Below are 21,021 nucleotides of genomic sequence, written 5' to 3'. Positions count from 1 at the left end.
AAACAAATCACTGCAGACAGTATGTTGTCAACTATCTGTATACGTGCATGGAGCCCCCACAAGCAAGCTTGGCCACACTTGGTTTCAGCCCCCACCTTACAAGGTCTTCATCTCCTGTTTTGCAAGTGAGGGCATAAAGGTAAAATTGGGAATACAGACACCTTGGCCCAACACAGCTTTGGTTTTTCCCTTTAAAAGAAAAAAAAATAAATAGGGGCAGCTCTTGATCACATTCCTTTCTTCTGCTTCCCAACATCCTCTCTACTTCTGACTGTTCAAAAAAGACATTAAATTTAATGCCACTGAAGCCCTCTATTTGAGGTTCTTTTTCTGAATCTCCCACCTAACACAGAATAGCTGAGGTTGGAAGGAACCCCTGGAGATTGTCTAGCCCAACCCCCTTGCTCTAAGCAGATTGCTCAGGACCACATCCAGTCGGGCTTTTGAGTATCTCAAAGGATGGAGACTCTATAACCTCTCTGGTTGACCTGTCCAACATTCAGCCACCTTCAGAGTAAAAATGTTCCTACATTCACATTTTACAATGTCTAGCTGAGATCTGCTTCAGTGTCTGTACAGCTTCCAAACACAAAAGGGCTCTTTGAGAACAAGAGCAGAAGAGCAAATGTAATGACAAGTTCCTTTTTAGAGCAGGACAGAAGACTCATGCAGCAATGATGGTCAGTGAAGGCTACTTACTGAAAAAAAAAAAAAGTCTGGGGCTTCTTTAAACATAAGGCAATTTCTAAGTTTATAAATAAATTTAAATTCTCTCCCTTGCAAAGGGAGGAAAAACCACACAAAATATTACCAGGTGTATTACAATGATGGCATTTCTACTATATTTACACAAAGCTACAAGAAAACACGTAATTCTTACTTGAGGATGTCTGCCATTGTCCAATAACTTAAGACAATTAAGGAGCAATGTTCTGATAGTGCCATAGTGTTTCTTGTTCTGGTTTTTCTTCAGCATCATATTGCAAGCAACTCTAAAAGAAAGTTGAACAAAACAGTAAATCCCTGGATAAATTATTTGTGCTAGAAGACAAAAAGAAAAAAGAAAAAAAAAAAAAGAAGAAAAAAATCTTTAAACAATACTACTGCAAATGTAGATCTCCCAAACTTCAGGATGGGTCTACAAAACTTACTCAGCAAGAGTGTAGTTTACATGAAGAAATGGTGAAAACGAGAAAGTCTGTTTTGATTTGGTGAGACTGAGGCTTACCAAGCTTATGTGTAAAAGAAGATTTTAACTTGATGCATTTTCATTTCATCATAATTTTTGGTCTGTATTCTTAATACAACTGCACCAAGAACTAAGTATTACAGCAAAAATTATAAAAACTCACTTGTATAGAAGAATTGCCACCGGCATTGTAAAAGGGTTTTGGTATTTGTCTTCTGTCTCTTCACAAAGGGTGGTTAGGTCATAGAGCTTTACTATATCACTCCCACTTGCTGGAAGGTAAGACCTTTCATTAATCAATGTGACATTAACACAAATCTTTTCAAATTGATCTAAACCTACTTACCTTTAAATAACCAGTAAGTATGTCCTTCTTTGGTGCAATTTGATTTCAGAAAAGATAAGATATTTTGAGCAATATCTTTTATCACTTTGGTAGAAAAATTAGAGTTTTCCAAATTGGGAATATCTTCAGTCTTTATCATTTCATATTTCTGCAAGAAATATATGTTAAAGCTCAAGACTAGGAGGGTTTTCTGCCACCTACCCTCCCAAAATCTACAGATCAGTGTCAATAGGTAAAAGAAACAAAGGCTACTATTATGATACAGTGTCATGATAAACCGAGTTAATTTCTACGATTTACTTTAAAAGCAAGCACATCTTGATTATACTACTCAATAAAAGCTTTAAAGAGGATTCACTTCTGTGACAGACATGGTAAACGGAGAACAAAAGGTGAAAAAAAAAAAAGTGGTGAAGGTGCAACATCTAACTCTTACTTCAATGAAACCTAGTCAGCCTAGTAAGCAACTATATGCTACCAGGTACAACAGAAAGCTGGTATGTGTAGTCTACTGTAAAACAGTAAAAACAAACAAAAGTTTAAAAAGCATGCATCTGTCTTGGCAAGTTAACACTACGGATTTTAAGATGCAAGAAACTGATGTATTTCTGCTGCTATATTTTTTATTTTTGCCTTCACTCATACATCAGGTAAAGAAGGAATTTTGCATGCATGGAAAGGAAAAAAATTTAAAAAACCACCACAGTATTTTTGGATGACTGTTGCAAGCTGCATAGATGCTTCTCACTCTGCAATAAAGGATTTCTGTAATCTTTCTGTGAGAGCCGTAAGATTAGAAAGAGATCTGTTACAACTGGAGCAATTTCAGAAATTGAAGAATGGCTTAACTAGGCATAATGCAAAGAGCCAGACTTACCTGAACAATTCCATTAACATGAAAGCACATCACAAGCTCTGGTACATTGCATATTAAGTTGTCTAACCAATAGTCAATTCCCGTTAGCACATTTATTGGCTTGTTGTTATCCCTAAAACCAAACATTTCTAGTGTTATTTAAGTCTTTACTTACTCTTCAGAAAAAATTAGGGATGTTTACTAACGGAATTTAGATTTAAGTCACCCGAGAGTGGATGGATACTAAAACAATTATTTGTGAATTGTTATAAAGAGGCAAACAATGAGTCATATCAAACAAAACAGATGTACTGATCTCTCCAATAGAATACACTCACATTCCCTCAGCAGTTTTGAATTTTTGCCCATGCTTACACTGAAACTTTAAAAAGCTTCAGATGTCACATTATTACCAAGATAATAAGTACGTGAGAAGTTCTAAAGGAATATCAGTATTAGCTGCAACTAATTATAGCACAAGTCTTCTCCCAGACCTTCCAAAATTGTTGCAAAGCAACGTACTGTTAATTCCTAGATACATCTTGAAAAGATGACAATTACAGCAAACAAGTTTCAAATTTTTGCTCATTCTTACCAGAAAGACTGATAATCAAGTGATCAATATAAAGCGAACAGTAAGACAGAACTTAGAACTACTATAGTCACAAATTTTAAGTACTTACGCCCTACTAGCAGTTACTGAAACTCAGAATCCCAGTAGGAGAAATATTACTGCCCTCTTATAAAAATAGCAATAGAATGAAATTAAGGACTAGATGTACAGAAGCGTTTTAACACTTAAGATTCACACTGAAGTCAGGAAAGGTTGCAAACAGCCAGTACTTTCAAATACAGATTTAGAGAGTGAGAAAAAGCAGCAGAGCATCTCAAGTCCCAGTGCAGTGGCATGGCTTTGGGACTGCTTCTGTTTTTCCTGCACTTTACGATGCCATCACCACTTAAGTCTAAAGCATGGATTTTATTCCTTAAACTGCACATAAAAATTAAGAGTCAACCAAACAAAATGCAGATAGCTAAACAGGAAGCAAAGCAACAGGCAAGTCAAGGCTGGCATGTATATCTCATTAACTTACCTGAGACGCAAGCTCACAGCAGGGTATCTCCCACCTCCAAATATAGGCATATTTGATCCTACTAACATGTGGATATCTTCAAAGGTCCACAAGATATTACGAACAAAGTCATTTTTAAGTCCCTTCGTTAAGAGAAAAAAATTGGTCTATAAATCACTAGTATAAAACTTGTTCTCTATAACATTCTGTGGAATTATGAGAAAGCCAGAAGCAAAAGCAGCAAATAAAAGACAACACATAATGAACTATGCTACGCATTCACATTAACTTAAAAGACTGAGATCACAGATGCCACAAAAGCTACTTCTACAGGGGACTTAGTTTTTCTCTTGGTTCCAATTTAGACCAAATTTTAAAATGTTTGATTAAATTGGGTGTTCAGTGTTTGAGCTCAAATTTCACATATAGCATACCTGACTGTTTTCCCCGTCATTGAACAAAGTAGTCAGGTTTTGTTCTTTGGGGGCTGAGGCCACATGCCCCACTATATATGAGGGTTCAAGAGGCACACTTCCCTGTGAAAAGCACAAGGATAAGGAGTGATTCTGCTGCTGAGGTTAAGTTAGGCCATTAAAAAAAATCTGAACAAAAGCATATGAGGAAAAAATCTTTACCTCTAACATCTTTAAATACTGAACTACAAAAAGCTTCTAGTCAGTGACTAGAATGCTTCTTTTCTACAGCTAGTACCAAAAATTTGCACTTTATATTCTCAGAGGCTTTGGAAATAAATCAGAAAGTTTTTATAGAAACTCTTCATTATCCCAGGGTCAGCACCAGATTATCAGTCTCCAGAAGTAAAACCTCTATCCTGATCTCTTATTTATAAATTAAAGGACACTGTAAAAATGCACAACAGCTTCTTTATGATAAACAGTCTGCTGTTATTAGGCAACAGCTCCTCAAGAAGGTGAAAGAGAGAAGTAGTCCTTTTTCAAAAAGCTTTCAAGTACTGAAATATTTCTCCACTTTAGCATATTACCACACTGCAACATACACATTTACAATTTTATGGATAATGTAGGTTAGACCCTTCATAAGTGAGCTGACCAAGTAATTATTTGGCATACCAGTTTGTAATACTGTCTACGCATAACTATAGCATCATTATTACATTAACGTAGACTGAATACAACAGATCTTTCAACTTCGCAGAAATTTAATCAATACCTATATTATATTACTCAAAACCCACAGGAATTAACAGTTTTCATAAATAAGCTTAGCCACAGATTGAAACCTTGGATTACAGCCTAATACTAATCATAGTTTGTTGCATAATTACTATCAACACCTTCATCTTCCACTTGTGTAATCTCATAGCAAGTAGTTGTAAGTGTTGCTTAATTGTTCTGCAAACATTTTCATAGATCTTCATTTTCCTCTTCACTTAATTCAGGGCCACAGATTCATTTTAATGGTGGATTTAAGAAGAAAGGCCAAAACCTTAGGCTTCCATACACACCTTCTCAATATCAGATTTTCCTACTTTTAGGTAAAGTCATTGATGACTACTCCTAGCCTAAAGTTTTGTTTCCCAAAAATGCACAGATAAATATGTAGTTAGCATTACAGTGACAGGAAAAAAAAAATAAATCTGAAATTTGGAGCTCTGAAACACTGGCATAAGCTAAACCGCACGTACTGCCAAGTCCTTCTAATGCCTTAGTTAATTTCTTTCAGCAAAAAAATACTGCAGCAGCACCTTTAAAAATCTTCCAATATATATGTCTCTATGAAAACTAAGGTGCCATTTAAAACATTACAAACACTAACCTGGTTAGAGGCACCTGGATCTTCCGATAATGAAGAAGGCATTTCAAAAGGAGCTGGCCAGGAGGACCTTCCTGCTTCATCACTCTCACCTGAAACAGGACCCTCCTGATGCTGTTTTGAAGTGGAAGGAACAGGCTGAGCAGCTCCATCACCATTAATACTGACAAAGCAACATTAAAAAGTTCAGTCGACAATATGCAAACAGATCCTTTCTAGAACTGTTATATTTGATGCCCTGTTCTCAAAGAATGACTTTGCTAATACACTAAAAGACTGCTATATCACCAAGTTGTTCACTGCTCAAATTTATACAAAATCACAGCAGGTGTCACAGTCTACCCTGCGTATTTTAACTTATTCTTCCCTCAAACCCATAAATATTGAGATATGCAGTTAATTAAGTCACGCTGTTTATTTTATTCTTTAATACTTCAGTTTTACTTTAAAATACCTCAAATTCTGTTAAAACATGTACATGTCATTTCCTGATGTCATCCCTCAATTTCCCCTGTATAAGGATAAATCAGTAAATAAGATAGACCATAATGGAATTTTAGCATTTACTTCAAGACAAGAAACTAGGCAAAAGCAAGTGATGCAGAGTTCCGAGACTCAAGCAGACATAAGGTTACCTGTAATACAAAAATTTAGAGAGTATAGCCTTCTGGTACCAATGTTCTTTACTCTTCTTTTTTCGTTGCCACTTCTGATCAATCAGCCTTTGATAAAACTCTTTCAGCCATGTCCAGTCCCCTGTCTAGGCAATATCATAAATACAAAATTAATATCAAGAAGCATCTGGAAAGTAAACCAAGTGCCTCAGTAAGTTATGAATACTCATCCACAACAACAACAACAAAAAAAAAAAACAACAGAAAATAACTTCACAGCTAAAGTCTTGAATTGGTCAGTTACTGAAAACGTTTCTTCTAGGAAAGTTACGTTCTTACTGAAAAGTTGACTTCATTAGAAAGTCAGATACATGGTAAGAGGTTACACAGGTAACAAATACTTATTAATAATAAAACTAATAAAATAGTATAGCAATAGCGAAGTAATTACAAGAAAGTGGGGCATAGAATTTTAATCTTACAATACCATAAATATAGGACATCAGATGCAGTTCATGGGTAAACCGACTGCTGCACAGTAGAGCACCTTTTCTACGCGCATATGATTCTCAGGCATTTTGATACATACATGCTTTCTTCTTGGCTATAGTATTCTTGAAATAAAGCATTTTGACCACACGACATACTTAACAAAACAACAAAAAAAAATGGTTAACCTGAGATGATCTCATGAAGAGTTCTTGAATATCTAGCTCATCCAACAAAAGTGTCCGCCCAATGCGATGTACTGCCATGCTCACATGTGACTTGCTATAAGGTATCTTCAGAAGTTTTTTAATATTCTTGCAGGAGAAAAGAGAACAGAAATAATACTCAATACAATTATACTGCAATGTAGAGACAATTCTCAGGAAACTGTAAGCAAAGAATACACTACTAAAATTGGAGAGGCACGGGCAGGCAAACAAAACCTTGTAGTGCCAGTGATTTTAAGAAGGCCATTCTACAAAAAGTTGCAATTGTTGAGGTCAGAGAACACGAATGACCGTGATAAAGAGACAAAGTAGTCAGTATAAACCACACACATGGTTTAAACATGGTCTCTCTTTGGATCATCACAACCAGGCAACATCAAAAGTGACAAAAAATACAAGTGGATGGTTTGGATTTTTAAAGCTTTATCTTCACCACAGGAATACCAACACTTTGTCAGATACCCAGAGGAAACTGCACAGAGATCTAAGTCTGAATAAAAATCTGCCAAACATCAACACTGAGACAGTAAATGAGTATGTATGTTTCCTTTTCTGAAGAGCCTCATCTGAATTCTACAAGTATCACCAGCACCAAAAAAGCTGACAAAAAATCAGAGGAAAGAAGAAGGTTGAAGCGGATCTATTTCTTCTAGAAAAGAATAGGAAAAAAAAAAAATCATCTTGAAAGTAATAATTCACATTAAAATAACCAATTTTGAACACACAAGACAACTACATTGCAAGACTGATGTGCTGCATTCACTAAACCCCATACTTTAGCTGAAGATTATTTGTAGAAATCCACAGGAAATACAATTTTGTCTCTACATTTCTTATTCAATGATCACAACTCCCTTAAATGACAGAGCGAAAGTTAGGTAATCTGTTTGTGTTTCACTACAGGATCTTACTTGTTCTCAAAGGACACAAAGATGACAGAAGCCATGACAGTATCTTAAAATAAGGTTTATACAATGCAAGAGTTTGAATGATAGAACATAAAAAGTTATACATACCTCTGAATCAGACACAACATCTACATCATTTCCAACTGAGTCAATGAAGTCATACGCCATCCCAAAGCTATTTAGAAAATATTACAAGTTAAGACAAAGGCAGTGTGACATTAAAGATAGACCTGTTTTTTTAAGTTTATTAAATCTTTGAAAGTTTTTTCTTGTCCTGGTTTTGGCTGGGATAGAGTTTTCTTTCTAGTAGCTGGTACAGCCTTATGTTTTGGATTTAGTATGAGCAGAATGTTGATAACACACTGACGTTTTCAGTTGTCACTAAGTAGTGTTTAGACTAAGTCAAGGATTTTTCAGCTTCTCATGCCCAGCCAGCAAGAAGGCTTGAGGGGCACAAGAAGTTGAGAGGGGACAGCCAACCCAAACTGGGCCAAAGGACTATTCCATACCATATGATCTCATGCTCAGTATATAAACTGGGGAGAGCTGGCCCAGAGAGGTGGGGGGTCGGGGCGGGGGGGGGTGGGGGGGGGGGGCAGATCGCTGCTCGGGAACTAACTGGGCATCTGTCAGTGAGTGTGAGCAATTGCATTGTACATCACCTGTTTTGTCTATCCCAATTCTTTTTTTATTAGTATTGCCATTTTATTATTGTCATTATTATCATTATTCCTTTATTCCTTTCCGTTCTATTAAACTGTTCTTATCTCAACTCACTAGTTTTACTTTTCCCCCCCTGGTTCTGTCCCCCATCCCACTGGGTGGGGGGGAAGTGAGCGAGCAGCTGCGTGGTGCTTAATTGCTGGCTGGGGTTAAACCACAACATTTCTTCATAAAAAAAAACAAACAAAAAAAACACTCTAGCTAAAAATTACCAGGTGTAATTAGATCTAAAGTTAATTAACAAAGTCATTTCATTTTTACATTCTGCAAGTTTTTCAAAGATATCTTTGGAAGTGCTTAGATCCAATTTCAAGATGTTCTAAGAGGTAGTTTAAGTTTTGTTAAAATCAAGAAAATCAGAACTATTTAGTGTTTGTTAAGACAGCTATGGGAAATTGGAGAAATTCAGGTCTTAATTTTTTTTAACACTAAAAACGAGGACAGTTTTTCAAAGAGTTTCTCTTTAAGGCAGTAAGTACGTTAAATACTTTCATTTTAGCAGCCATCATTTTATTTTACCTCTTATTTATGTTTTCTAAAACTGGCCTACATGTAACAGACACATCCTTGTATCTTCATCCACCCTCATTAAGGCCTCTCTAAATTACAAGCTATTTAAGTTAGAATATTTCAACGTACAGATCATTCTTTAAAATTAAACCAGATATCACTACAACCCAAATAAATACATCATGTGCATGTGTCCAAAGTTATACTTTCACTATTAGCATTTTAATACCAACACTAGAGACAGAGATTAAACTGCCAGCCTCTATTTGACAAACAAACATAATATCTAAAATAAACAGGAAAAATTCATAAAGCCCTGGGGAACGCGTTACTCTGCTCAAAAACGTACAAGTCCTAAAACAGATTATGAGGATTTCAACACAGACCCTCCACAAACTGTTAGATTTCACTAACTACTTGAATTTGCTTGTTCAGCACAGGATTTAAGCCTCCTATTTATAAATGCTCTGAACTCAACTCATCCAATTATTTAACAAATATCCATACTGTCGGGGGATGCAACAAGTCTACGGAATTCCTGACAGTTCGAGAACAGCGCGACCTTGAGCAGCTTGTAGTATATCCTTGAGAAGTCTGGAAAGATCCGAGAAGACCAGTACGAAAACAAGATAGTGATAAGAAGAACCGTCCTGACAAACTCACCAATCATGAATTGTTAGTTACTAACTAAGCCAATCATATACTAACACATACTCTGAAGAAGGGGATAAAAAGGTGTGTTAGAACAATAAAGTAGCCATTTTGCGTGATCTATTACTTGTCATGTCCGTCTCTACCGCGACACCATACCAAAAGGTTAACACTGCTTTTTGGTTTTGCCCCTTATTTCACCTTCTGCATTCACTCTTGACATGACTATGAAATTTCTATTGCCATTAGTTAGCCAGGTCCAGTTTCTAAAGATTAAGAAGAGCCATAAATTGGCTCTGTAGCTTTCAAGGGGAAGCACATTTTTTCTATTTTCACCTGTTATCAGGAGCAGAATGGCTGGCTAAACCAGTCTAGTTTGATTTTGGCCAACCGGCAACAGCCAATCAGGAAAGAACATGAATTCAGTCTGACTTTGTCAGGCAAGGTGTCAACATGCACTTGAAAAAAATAACAATCAACAGCATTACCAATATCATTAATCATTTACAAAGGAGTCAAGATTATGGCATACAGGCAAGAACTAAGGATGAAAAAGTAAGGGGAGAATGGTTAAAAAAACCCAATAGCTAGTTGCTATGGTAAAGTCTGTACTTTATACTTTGAATTACATAGGGTCCAAGTTCACTCTTAGAATTATTCTTAAAGGCATGGAAAGAATTGGGCCTGCCGTTATTTACCTTGAAAATGGTTTACTTTTTTTGTTGTTGCCAAGAATGGTTGTACCTGCTGGTCCCAGCTTAGCGCTTTCACGTAACCAATTGGCAGGTGGAAGTTTCAAGTCTGTTTTCTCCTGAAGACGAGCAAACGCTGCTTGCGGTGGGGCAGACGAGTATTTCACCACAGCACTGCTTTTCACTTCGTTGCCTCCAAGAAACAACACCGACCCCTAATTTTCAAAGGGAAATATTTGCTTATAAAACAACAGAAATTAGCACTATCAGACTTGCTCTATGATAAGCTGTTTTTAATGGTAACCGACCAAAGGCTGGTGCTGCATTTAATCGTGATTTTCTCCTGCACACGTTCACGAGTATTTTGGTTACGCTGATTCCAACGCTTGCGTCAAGCGTATGCTCCGCTTCAGGAGTTACAAGGCTAGAGTACTATTAAGGACAGCTCCCCACGGAACGTGAAATTACTCAGAAAGGCCGAAACCAAAACACAATTCCCAGTAATGCCGCAAAAGTTTGTGAAAGTAAGTCTTCGCTAACAACCACCGACATTAAAGCTAAACACGTTTCTGCCTTTGTAAGTAAGCCTTGTGACCGCACATTTCTTTTCAAATACAGCAGAACGCGCAGCCGTCACACTCACGTTAAGAGCTGTGAAGTGATACACGTTCGGGGGGGAAAAAAAAACCCAACCAGATCCACGGGATACTATTTACGTAAACACAACGCAGCACACCGCACTTAAGCCTAACAACAGAAATACCGCTTACAATTAAGGCTTAATCATAATTAGTACGTTCCCTACTGTACTCCAGTCCTGACAACAGCGTTCCCTCACTCGCCAAACTGGAAGGAGGATGCACGCCTGTGAGGCAACCGAAAACATTACTGTGGGCTGTGTTTACAGCCCCGCGCTTGCCGCGGTCAAACCGGCAGCGCCCGGCGCCGGGCTACCAGCGGCGGCACCGCCGGGGACACCGGTTACCCCTCAGCCCCGGGACCGACCCCCGCTCCCGCTGTAGGGCACTGCGGGCAGAGTCCCGTTCCTCACACACACACCCCGCCGTTACCTGCTTGGGTTCCTCCGCGTCTCCCCTCAGAGGGGCAGTGGCTCCCACACCGCAGAGCTCCTCCATTTTCCGCTCGCTTCTCCGGTGCCAGCCGGGGGCTGGTGCCGCGGCCGATGGAGGGAAGGGAGCGGGGAGGGGGGGTGGGGGGGGGGGAACGCTCCCTCAGGCGGGGCGGGAGGCGGGGGCTGGCCGGGGGCGGCAGGCCGCTGTCAGCGCCCGCTGCCGGCCGAGAGGCGGGAGGCGCGTCAGGCCGGGAACTGCCACTTCTCGCGAGACTCCCCTTGCCTCCCTCCTTTCCTCCGAGATAGTCCCGAAGAAGCGTTAGGGGTGGGGAAGAGCGGGCTCCTGGCCAATAGGAGAGCGGCGGAGGGTGGGGCTTGCGGGAGGGGCGGGGCCGAGGCGTGAGGAGAAAAGGCGGGCGAGGGGGGAGATGGCGGCTGCGCCGGGTCGCCTCACGCTTGGGTTAGGTGCGGGTTTGATTTCTCTGGGCGGTTTCCCGCCCTCAGGGGCGCTGAGCGGACGCGGGTGATAGAGGTGGGGGTTGTACCACCACCAGCTGGTCCGGTCGCACCCGAGGAGTGAGATGCTGCGGCCCTCAGGTTGTGCGTTTCTGTGTGGCAGGGAGCTGCTGAGCCTCTGGGGCCTGCTCATGCTCGCTGCTCCCGGAACCCGGCTGACCTGGCTTGTCCCAACCCTGTCCTGAGAAAGGACTGGTACATTGCCGTGTTAGGTAGCTTAGGTAAGGGAATGGGCCTGTGGGGCTTATTGATGGGGTTTGTAGGCGTGCTGAGTAACTGTAACCTTAATGAAACCAGCGGATGCTTGGTGACAGAGCACCTTAGGGTGTGGGGGGGATCAAGAATTGTGTGGTAGCCTCTGCTTATGCACTGAATTTGACAAAAGCTTAGCTGTGACGGCCTATTTGAAGGCAAATGGTACCTTGAATAGTGCCCAAAGGGTTTTTAATTATTTTTTTTTCCTGTTAATGACATTCTGTGTTCTCCATGCCCCAAGAGATGGTACAGTTTGTGACTGGTCAGGAAGTACAAATGCTGGCTGCCTGTCATTCTCCTCCTAGACAACTGTTGTGGTTTAACCCCAGCCAGCAACTAAGCACCACACAGCTGCTTGGTCACTTCCCCCCCACCCAGTGGGACGGGGGACGGGGCGGGGGGGGGAGAGGGGAGTAAAACTCACAGGTTGGGATAAGAATGGCTTAGTAGGACAGAAAGGGACAAAATGATAACAATAATAATAATAATGAAAGAACTGGGATCTACAAAACAAGTGATGTACAATGCAGTCGCTCACTTGTGGACTGATGCCCAGTTAGTTCCCGAGCAGTGATCTACACCTCTTCCCTCCCCCCCCTTGCAGCTCCCCCCAGTTTACATACTGGGCATGACTTCACGTGGTATGGAATATTCCTTTGGCCAGTCTGGTTCAGCTGTCCTGGCTGTGTCCCCTCCCAACTTCTTGTGCCCCTCCAGCCTTCTGGCTGGCTGGGCGTGAGAAGCTGAAAAATCCTTGACTTAGTCTAAACACTACTTAGGGACAATTGAAAACATCAGTGTGTTATCTACATTCTTCTCATACTAAACCCAAAACATAACACTACCAGCTACTAGAAAGAAAATTAACTCTATCCCAGATGAAACCAGGACAATAACATACATAGCAACTGGGCCAGGGCCTGCCTTTCTTCACTAGTGTACTTTTCTGACCTGCCACGGATCCTCATGGAGCTTAGATGATCCTAGTCATCTTTGAAATTCTTTCTTTCTTATCCAAGTTGATAGAAAATAGCCTGAAGACTTGAAAATTATGATGGGATCTCAGAGACAGAAAGTGCAGTTGCATAAGCCTTGCTTCCTTTGTAAACCAAGCTGAAATACTCTAATTTTGCATATTTTTATTAACACAAAGCATGTCTTTTAGCAGTAACAACAATATTATAAATAGAACAATATACTCCGGTACGCAAATATACATATAGAATCTATTTAAGAAATATAATTATTTCAGATAATGTTTTAAAGCAGCTTTAGCCAAACTTTTATTATATTGGACCTGTGCGTACTGCCATTGCAGACTGGCACAACTCTTTCTTAATTAATTATTCCTTATGTTTCATTAGAATCTTTTTATGGTGTTAGGATGGGACCTTTTAAAGTTTCAACCTGAAACGTTTTCAGCTTTACCCATATCTCACTGGAAAACAGCAGTAAATACAAAACTGTTGCAGTTCTTCAGAAAAAAAGGAGATTTTAGTGGAATAGTATTTTAAAAGCCAAAGTGCTGTTTGTTTGAGTTTGCAATAATGGGCCCCAAGTTACTGAATCTGAAAATGAGTAAAATAGAATGAAAACAAACTGTAGGTTCATCTGCCTGTCACATTTTTTTATCCTTCTCTAGTTGTTATCCTTCTCACTGGCTTACTTGGTCTTAAAAATAGCCTGAGTTATCTCCACAGCCTTCTGAACTGATCCTGGCACATTCAGACATGGGCATAGTTCATTACAGTCAAGGCTGAGATGACAACACAATCATGAAAGTGTTTCAAAACATGTTGCTCTTACAGCTTGTTAATAGTTCTTTTTTTTTTCCTTAACCAAAATTGCATTACCTGGAACAGCTTATTTTTCATTAGCAAAGTTTACATTATCCTCTGTAAATTGTCATAAAAGTCATTTACCTACTTTTGTACTTAAAAGTAACTTGCGGCATGACATCATTAATAATAACAAGTTCCAAATAATCGCTCTTATCTGTATTATCAAAAGTTCAGGAGATACTTAGAGAAACAAAGTAGGTCATTTAAAAAAAGCCTTGAAAAATTCCATGATGGCAGCTAGTATTCCCAAATATCATTACCTATGTCTGATAGTAAGATAGAAAAATAGATTTTCCCGCAGGAACTTTGTAATTGCACTTTGTAAATGGCTACACCTGTCTGAATCATTCATACTTAACTAATACAAGTACCATATTTTTTCTTGTTCTGTTTGCCAGCCATGGTATCTGATTCCCATGTAAGTTAGTCTTGATTATCAATGTATGGGAAAACAGGCCACTTACCATGTGAGTGTCATGGACTTTACAGTCTGTCAAGGCCTGGGAGGCAAAGTCTTGGTTTGTAGCTTGGTTTAGTGAGAAGTTCTGCCTTGTAAAGAGTTCACCCACTGGCTCATTTCACAGTAAGCAAGGGCTTTGTGCCTCAGTTTTTCTTTCTGTGAAATAAGCCTTGCATTTCGGTTGGTTCTTCACTTCCCCATCCATAAAAATGTGTTACAAAATGTTATACTTAAAAAAAAGTCTGCTACATTCATCTTGGAGACTATGGCTGTAATACGAATGAATGGACTAGGGACTTTTTTGGCCAGCAGGCAGGTGACATGGTGCAGATGGCATCCATGATCCAGTGTTGTCTGCCACCCGGCAGGGCAGCCACCCCCAAATTTCTTGAGGGACGCAGTCCCCGATGCTTTTCCCGAACACCTGCCAGGGCAGTGCTTGCTACTGGAGTGTGCCAACAGTTAAATGTTATGGGTGTTTACAAGTCAGTGCTCAAACTCGGAGGCAAAATATCCTTAAGGTGCTGTCAGGGTTTGTTTTTTTTTTTTTTTTAAACAAATATCGTGATACGCAATTACGATGTGTGTATGTGTAAAGCAACTTTAAAAAGAGCATGAAGTTACATCTTAAAAATAATATACCTAATGTCCTTGGTTTTTTTCCTCAAAAATGACCCTCCTTTCTTTAGATATTACCATTCAGATTGTAAAGTGTTATTGAAGTAGCGGTGCAGAACTAGTTAATTTTTGCACCAGACTCCATTCCCCTCCCGTTTGAAGACAGCATTCAATACTTTTACCAACTTCCCCCCCCCCCCAAACCCAGTCGAAGGCTAAGAGCAGCGTTGCCTTCGGTCCTCCGGCTCTTACTGAAACACCAGCTCACGTAGTGACGCAGTCAGGGAGGGTCTGAAGTCACGGCGGGGGGGGGGGGTTCCCGTTCCTCTGTGAGCTGGACAAGCGGTCCCCGAGGCAACCGGGGTGCTCGGGGGGGGTCCCGGGCAGAGCGGCCGGGGGCGGCGGCGGCGCGGAGCCATGTCCAAGGGCCGGTGCTTCCACCCCAGCGAGCAGCGCACCGGCGCCTGGGTGAGGGCGGGGGGGGACCCCCTGTGCTCCCCGCGGGGCTTTTTTTTATCCTTATCCTTAAACTCTCGAAAAAGCGCCGTGTTGCGGGTGGCTTTGTCCTGTAGCCAGAAACGAGGTTTCCCGTTCCTGATGTTTATGAGGAAAAAGGTGCCCTAGGTATTCAGAGGAAGTATGCTAAAGCAAACTCTGGCGGGATTTTTTTTTTTTCTCCTCCCAGTTTTCCAACAGTGCTGGACGTCTCTTTTATATTTAGCCCTAGCTGACTATCTTCTGGAAAATGCCAGCTGACGTTTGCCTCAGCTCTCGCCCTCAGGAGAAGTGCCCTGGCCCCCGTTGGAGGCCCTGGGTTGGGACATCTGGGCATCCCAGGGCACTGTGACACACGCCTGGCACAGGCTCTTCTTCAGTCTCTCAACCCCTGGGCCTAACGTTTGGCTGCAGCTGTTCCCCAAAAGTTTTGTGCTTTCAAACCTACGGTGGTACAACAGCAGGAGCGCCATGGGCTTGAAAAAAAGACGTTATAGCATAAGTGGGTTTTGTAGATGGATTATCACTATATAAAGAATTTTTGGAAAGTTTCTGGAGAAATAATATTCTTGTCAGTTTTACTGATGTATGTCATGAGGTCTTTATGGTCCGGGTTGTGTTATGTGGGGGAAGCTTCTGATTTTTCCAGAGGCCACTAGGTGCTGCTGCAATCCAAATAATAAAAAATAAATGGGAAAACACGATTTTGCCAACATTTCTGATCCTATTTATTTGAGGGTTTGTTGTTAGCTTTTTTTAAAAATGGGTCACAATTTTCATTATTTTCTAGTTTGCTCATGTTGGAGTATGCCAGGATCAACCTGAGTCAACTACAACCTCTGCACTAAAACAGGTCCAGAACTCAGGAGCAGCTCAGTATGTTGAGGATAGATTGCCGCTAGCATACAGAACTCGGGAGCAGGTGAGTTACTGTGGCAATACACTCAATCTATAGAGCTCTGTTTTGCAAGATATCACTTGCTAAGTTATAAGTAAGAATAGCACTTACTGTAGTTAGCAAAGCAGTCACTATGGTCTGGCAGACTTTGTGCCTCAGGGAGTAAAATGATTGCTAGCTGTGCTAAGGAAGAAACATATTTTGCTGCTACTCAGTTATAATTTTGGATACTCAGAAGTCCTGCTGTAGTTATTACTGATTTCCAGTATCAGTTACTTTTCTGTTTTATTAGCTACTATAGCTGTTTAAGGCACGTTTATGTGCCAGAATATACTCTGATGAATCTCAGTCCAAAACCTGCGTGTAAAGCCCTGTAAGAATGTTTAATTGAAATTTGATGGTCTGTTTTGAATTAAATGTCAGAAATTCTGTATATTCGAGCAAAAGATTTTTTTATCATTAAAAAGTTAGAAGCTTCCCAATTCAAACATTTTTAAGGCTTGCTTAAAAATTCAGAGATTTGGGACAATTTTGGAAACAAACAAAACACTATTTTACAATCACGAGTATTTAAAATGTTACAATTTCATAAGCACATTTTTATGGCCTGATTTTATCATCACACTGAGCTTTGCTTTACCCACCCACTTTGTGCACAGAACATTTCTATTTTCATTTTCTATAAGCATAGCAATTATATTGAGTTCATTTCAGAGATTTTGCTATAATGAAGAGCAGAAATGGGCTAGGAAGGAATATTTAAAAGGAAAGCTTGGGGCTATTGAAAAGAAAAAGGGAAGATTATACTGTAACATGAGCATACATTATATTGATATTATGTATACCTTTCTGTGGAGCATCTGGTCTTAGCCACTGCCTGAAAAGGAGAACCAGGTTAGATGGACCTTTTATCAACACTAGTATGACTGCTCACCTGATGTTTTATGTCTTGTATTTACCAGCCCTTCACTGTTAAAAAGAATTAGTGGGATTCCTATCTGTCATAAATCAAGAATTAAAATGAGATCAGCGGTGAGAGCACGAAGATGCATTAAAGGCTAAAATGTGATGTCACAGAACAATCTGAGGAAGTTTGTTTATGTGACACTTAAAAAGTGCTGAATAGAGTGTTTGAAGCTCACTGCATGTGAAGCTGGATGTCTCTAATCTCTTTGTATGAGGGAACTCACTGGCTGGGAGGTTAATTAATTTTCTCAGTAATATAGTACTGTTTAGGCTTATATTACCTCTTATTTCTTAGTCCATGATAGTCCTATAATTATTCTGTAATAGATTTTTTTTGACCATTAGTTAACATGGGGAGTCCTTCCAAGAACTGATACTCAATATTTACCATCTTGGTTTTCAATTTTCCTGCAGCATATAGACACTAGTAATAAACACTATTCTTAAAACGTTAAGATTGACATGTATTTTAGTAAGTCTTATATTTTACTGACTTAGAAGGTGCTTATTTTTAAACACATATATGAGAATGTATCCACTGAATTTACTTATCCATTGAACTACAGTCTGGTTGAACCTGTATGAGAAAACAAGTGAACGTGTGGCACGTACCTAAAAAAAGTAAAGAATCTGTCTAGTATACCAAATACCCTAAGATATGATCATGCAGCTGACTCCATGCAGGCAGATTTTGTATTTGGTGATTCTTCTTGCTGGATCAGGCCTCGCCTCCAGTTACGTTTATCTTTAGAACTGATTCAGAGTCACTTACTCTTGAAACACGTTTTTTAAATTGTGTTACATTAAAACTTGCTTTCCTGTTTGGAGGTGAATATCATAGTTGGAGGATGAAAAACATATTTCACAATGTTAAAAGTAAAAATTGCTAGAGCATTTACAGAAAAACCAAAAAGTTCCCAACATGAAGCAGGAAAATAATGCCTGGGGAAGAACAGAAGCAATCTAATAGTCCGGAAGAGTTTTCAGTGTTTCAATTTTTAGCTATTTTAATAATATTGCAATGATATGTAATAAACAAATAAACAAAAAAAATGTTAATTTACTTTCAGAATAGTTCTTTTGCAGTTGTCCTTTTTTTCTTCTAAAACTCTATTTTCATTTTAGAGACTGGATGAACATTATGTTAAAGAATGAGATTATAAATTAGTTATGCAGTTAATACCTCCTCCACTTCCCCTGCAACAACCAGTGTACATGACATTCAGTACATAAATCATAGATTAATTCAGTTTTGAGGTCCCTTTTGTAGTTCATTTTAATTAGCTTTAGGCTTACTAGTGAATCAAATAAGGCAATCCTGACATATCTAGTATTTTGCTGCTTGCAGACAGAATGTATCATTTCTTATTTGAAAATTCACACTTTTATATTAATCATGTATATATTCAGCAAGTCAAGGGAACACAAACCCTCCTGATGGTTTTGTAAAAAAAAAATAAAATATATACAGAGGGTTCACATTGCCTCTATAAAATTATGTGCAGTTGAAGATTTAACATATGACTTCTGTGTTAGAACATAGGCAGCTGTAATTTCAGCATCTATCGGAATATAAACACTAAGACTAGTAGACTCCAAACAAGGTATATGAAAATTCATATTTTTTCCTATAATTTCTTTTTTTTTTCAGAGAGCAGTGAACAACAATTTCCCATTTTCTTCTCATGACAACAGACACTGTCTACAAAATGTAGGAGAGTATTTTGATTTTGTAAGTACCCAGCACTGAGAAAAATCAAGCAAGTTCATATCTCTCAGTCTGCCAGAGATTAAACAGTGTATCTTTTCTTTGCCTTGCAAATGTTATAGATGCTAAAAATTGTGAGAATTGAAAAATGTAAACAGCAAAGAAAAACATACTTTTTATTAGTATAGTGGTGGGACTCCTCTGGGGCTGGCGCAGGTATACCTCAGCACACATGGTCATTGAGAGCGGCAGAATTCAAGGGGAGCAACAAACTCATGATTTGGGTCTCTGACCGGCATCTTCTAGTGGTCCTGGTGGTTATGTCTTAACATGGTTTTGTACCCAGTTATATGTCCTATTAGTATGCTAAAAGTGTCTTGCCTTGTGATGAACTTTTGTAGGGATCTCAGCCATTGATAATTCACAGTCCCACATACGTGGTTCAGACTCATCTTTATCATAGTTTAACCGAAATCCCTAGGATACCCACAATATATCTTCAGAATGTATGATTTTCCATTCCACATCTCTTTATAATATACCTGTTTAAATATATATTGTAGAAGCTACAACTTTGAATAGAATTTAAATTCTTTTGGGCTTTTCTGTATGTGCAACATTTTCGTATTTTTCCACTTTTCTTCAATTGTTGACGTCTTTCTAGGCAACAGAACAAATAGTGCAGTTCACAAGATAATAGGTAGAGGAGGAAGCAGTGAATTGGGATATGGAAAGTTTGTCTGACTTTGGGCTCTCTTAGACCTAGATTTTTTGGTATTCATTGTTTACTGAGTAACCTCCATTTCTGTGCGCTTTGTGCAGTATCTCATAGTTTTAGAGATACTGATCAACCATAATTCCAAATAAATTTCCTACAAGCTATGGAGTGTGAAAATCAGGCTGTCTCTCTGTGTTTGGACATACAAGGGATAGCATTGAAGATTCAGATTTCATGGTCTGTCTCAGTTTCTTTATTGCAGTCTGAACATAAAATTATTAACCTGTCTATTTCTTTGGGTTACTCTGAAGATTCATTTAGCTGAGTATAGCTAAATAAGCTTGAGTATATAGTATGCTACAGAAATGCAAAATATAAGTGGTTATTAGTACTAAGAGGTGGAAGGTGAACAGATTTCCCATTATATATGCAACCAGAAATGTTCATGCAGGCAAGTCTGACAATATTATTTTTGACTTGCTAAAGATGAACCATGAGTTCTTGAAATCACTGTGGTAACAGCTTCGTTAACTTCCCAGTGGGGTAGTGACTGTTACAAGATTCATCTGTGAAACTGTGATTGTAAGTCATATGTTTAAATGAATTTTTCTTTCAATTTTTTTGCTAGGGTATGGGCCGGAGGAAGGTAGAACCAGAGAGACGGCAACAGAACTCACAGAACTTCTTCCTATGGGCTCATGAATCAGTTCCTAGCAGCGAGGATGGCTTAACCATTTATCAGACATCTTTTGTGAAAGGTCAAAATACCGAGAGTCCATTTTGTAGGCGTTATCCAAAACACCACTCAGGAAAATGTTGCACTCACAAACCTGTTCCTGAGAATGAAAAAAACCTGCAGCCAAACAAGTAATCTTAATTATAAAAACACCTTTATAGCACTGACTTACCATCATCAGAGCCTTTTCTCGAGATCTGAACTACTTGTTACTCAAATGGATGATGAAATAAACATTTGTGTAAAGCGAATGTGGTAGTACAGTTGAGAGTTCATTGAAATCAACGATCATATATTACTCTGAAGACATACATTACTATAAAAATTTTAATGATGAGGAGCATTATAAGGAAAAGCATGATTGTACGTATTTTTAGAAATACCTCGATTAGGTGAACAGAGGTAGTGATTGTACTTGTGTTATCTGATAACTGGTTGACCCTCATCTTGATACAAAAGCTCCTTCAACTTCAGAATCAGTGGTGTGGCTGTGCCTCAAGCAGCTGACAGGATCTGCGTTGACAGAAGTGTATAATGGAACTGGATCCTTGAGGGTTTACCACAATAGGGAGCCGAAACTGCATGTTCAGGTAAGAGATAAACTTTTCTGAAAGGTTTCATGGCTGTGAAGGGAGGTTACTAGCCATTAGAGAAACTAGATAAAAA

The 21,021-nt window shown here is 39.3% G+C and overlaps 2 protein-coding genes across 5 annotated transcripts in view; one reads left to right on the top strand and one right to left on the bottom strand.

Annotated features, from left to right (window-relative positions):
- EDRF1 (erythroid differentiation regulatory factor 1) overlaps positions 1-11,296 on the bottom strand; it is a 28,182-nt gene extending 16,886 nt beyond the window's left edge. For 2 of the 4 annotated variants that reach the window (XM_049809553.1, XM_049809556.1), the window contains exons 1-12: positions 11,143-11,296; positions 10,079-10,287; positions 7,605-7,671; positions 6,550-6,675; positions 5,894-6,018; positions 5,262-5,421; positions 3,899-4,000; positions 3,486-3,607; positions 2,413-2,524; positions 1,536-1,683; positions 1,353-1,461; positions 881-992 (exon numbers count right to left, since the gene is read on the bottom strand). In XM_049809553.1, coding sequence (XP_049665510.1) covers positions 881-992; positions 1,353-1,461; positions 1,536-1,683; positions 2,413-2,524; positions 3,486-3,607; positions 3,899-4,000; positions 5,262-5,421; positions 5,894-6,018; positions 6,550-6,675; positions 7,605-7,671; positions 10,079-10,287; positions 11,143-11,208 — 1,458 coding nt within the window. In that variant the 5' untranslated portion in view covers positions 11,209-11,296. Of the gene's footprint in view, positions 1-880; positions 993-1,352; positions 1,462-1,535; positions 1,684-2,412; positions 2,525-3,485; positions 3,608-3,898; positions 4,001-5,261; positions 5,422-5,893; positions 6,019-6,549; positions 6,676-7,604; positions 7,672-10,078; positions 10,288-11,142 lie in introns of those variants that run through there. The other 2 variants (XM_049809554.1, XM_049809555.1) reach the window with 2 other exon arrangements.
- Positions 11,297-15,251: 3,955 nt separating this feature from the next.
- On the top strand, positions 15,252-20,490 carry TEX36 (testis expressed 36). The gene is made up of 4 exons (XM_049810823.1): positions 15,252-15,302; positions 16,120-16,251; positions 18,845-18,925; positions 20,248-20,490. Exons 1-4 carry the CDS (start codon positions 15,252-15,254, stop codon positions 20,488-20,490), a joined length of 507 nt encoding a protein of 168 aa, XP_049666780.1.
- The last annotated feature ends 531 nt before the right edge of the window (positions 20,491-21,021 follow it).

This window comes from Accipiter gentilis, chromosome 9 (genome assembly GCF_929443795.1).
Source record: "Accipiter gentilis chromosome 9, bAccGen1.1, whole genome shotgun sequence".
Lineage (NCBI taxonomy): Eukaryota > Metazoa > Chordata > Aves > Accipitriformes > Accipitridae > Astur > Astur gentilis.
This window is presented reverse-complemented; position numbering and strand designations above follow the sequence as displayed.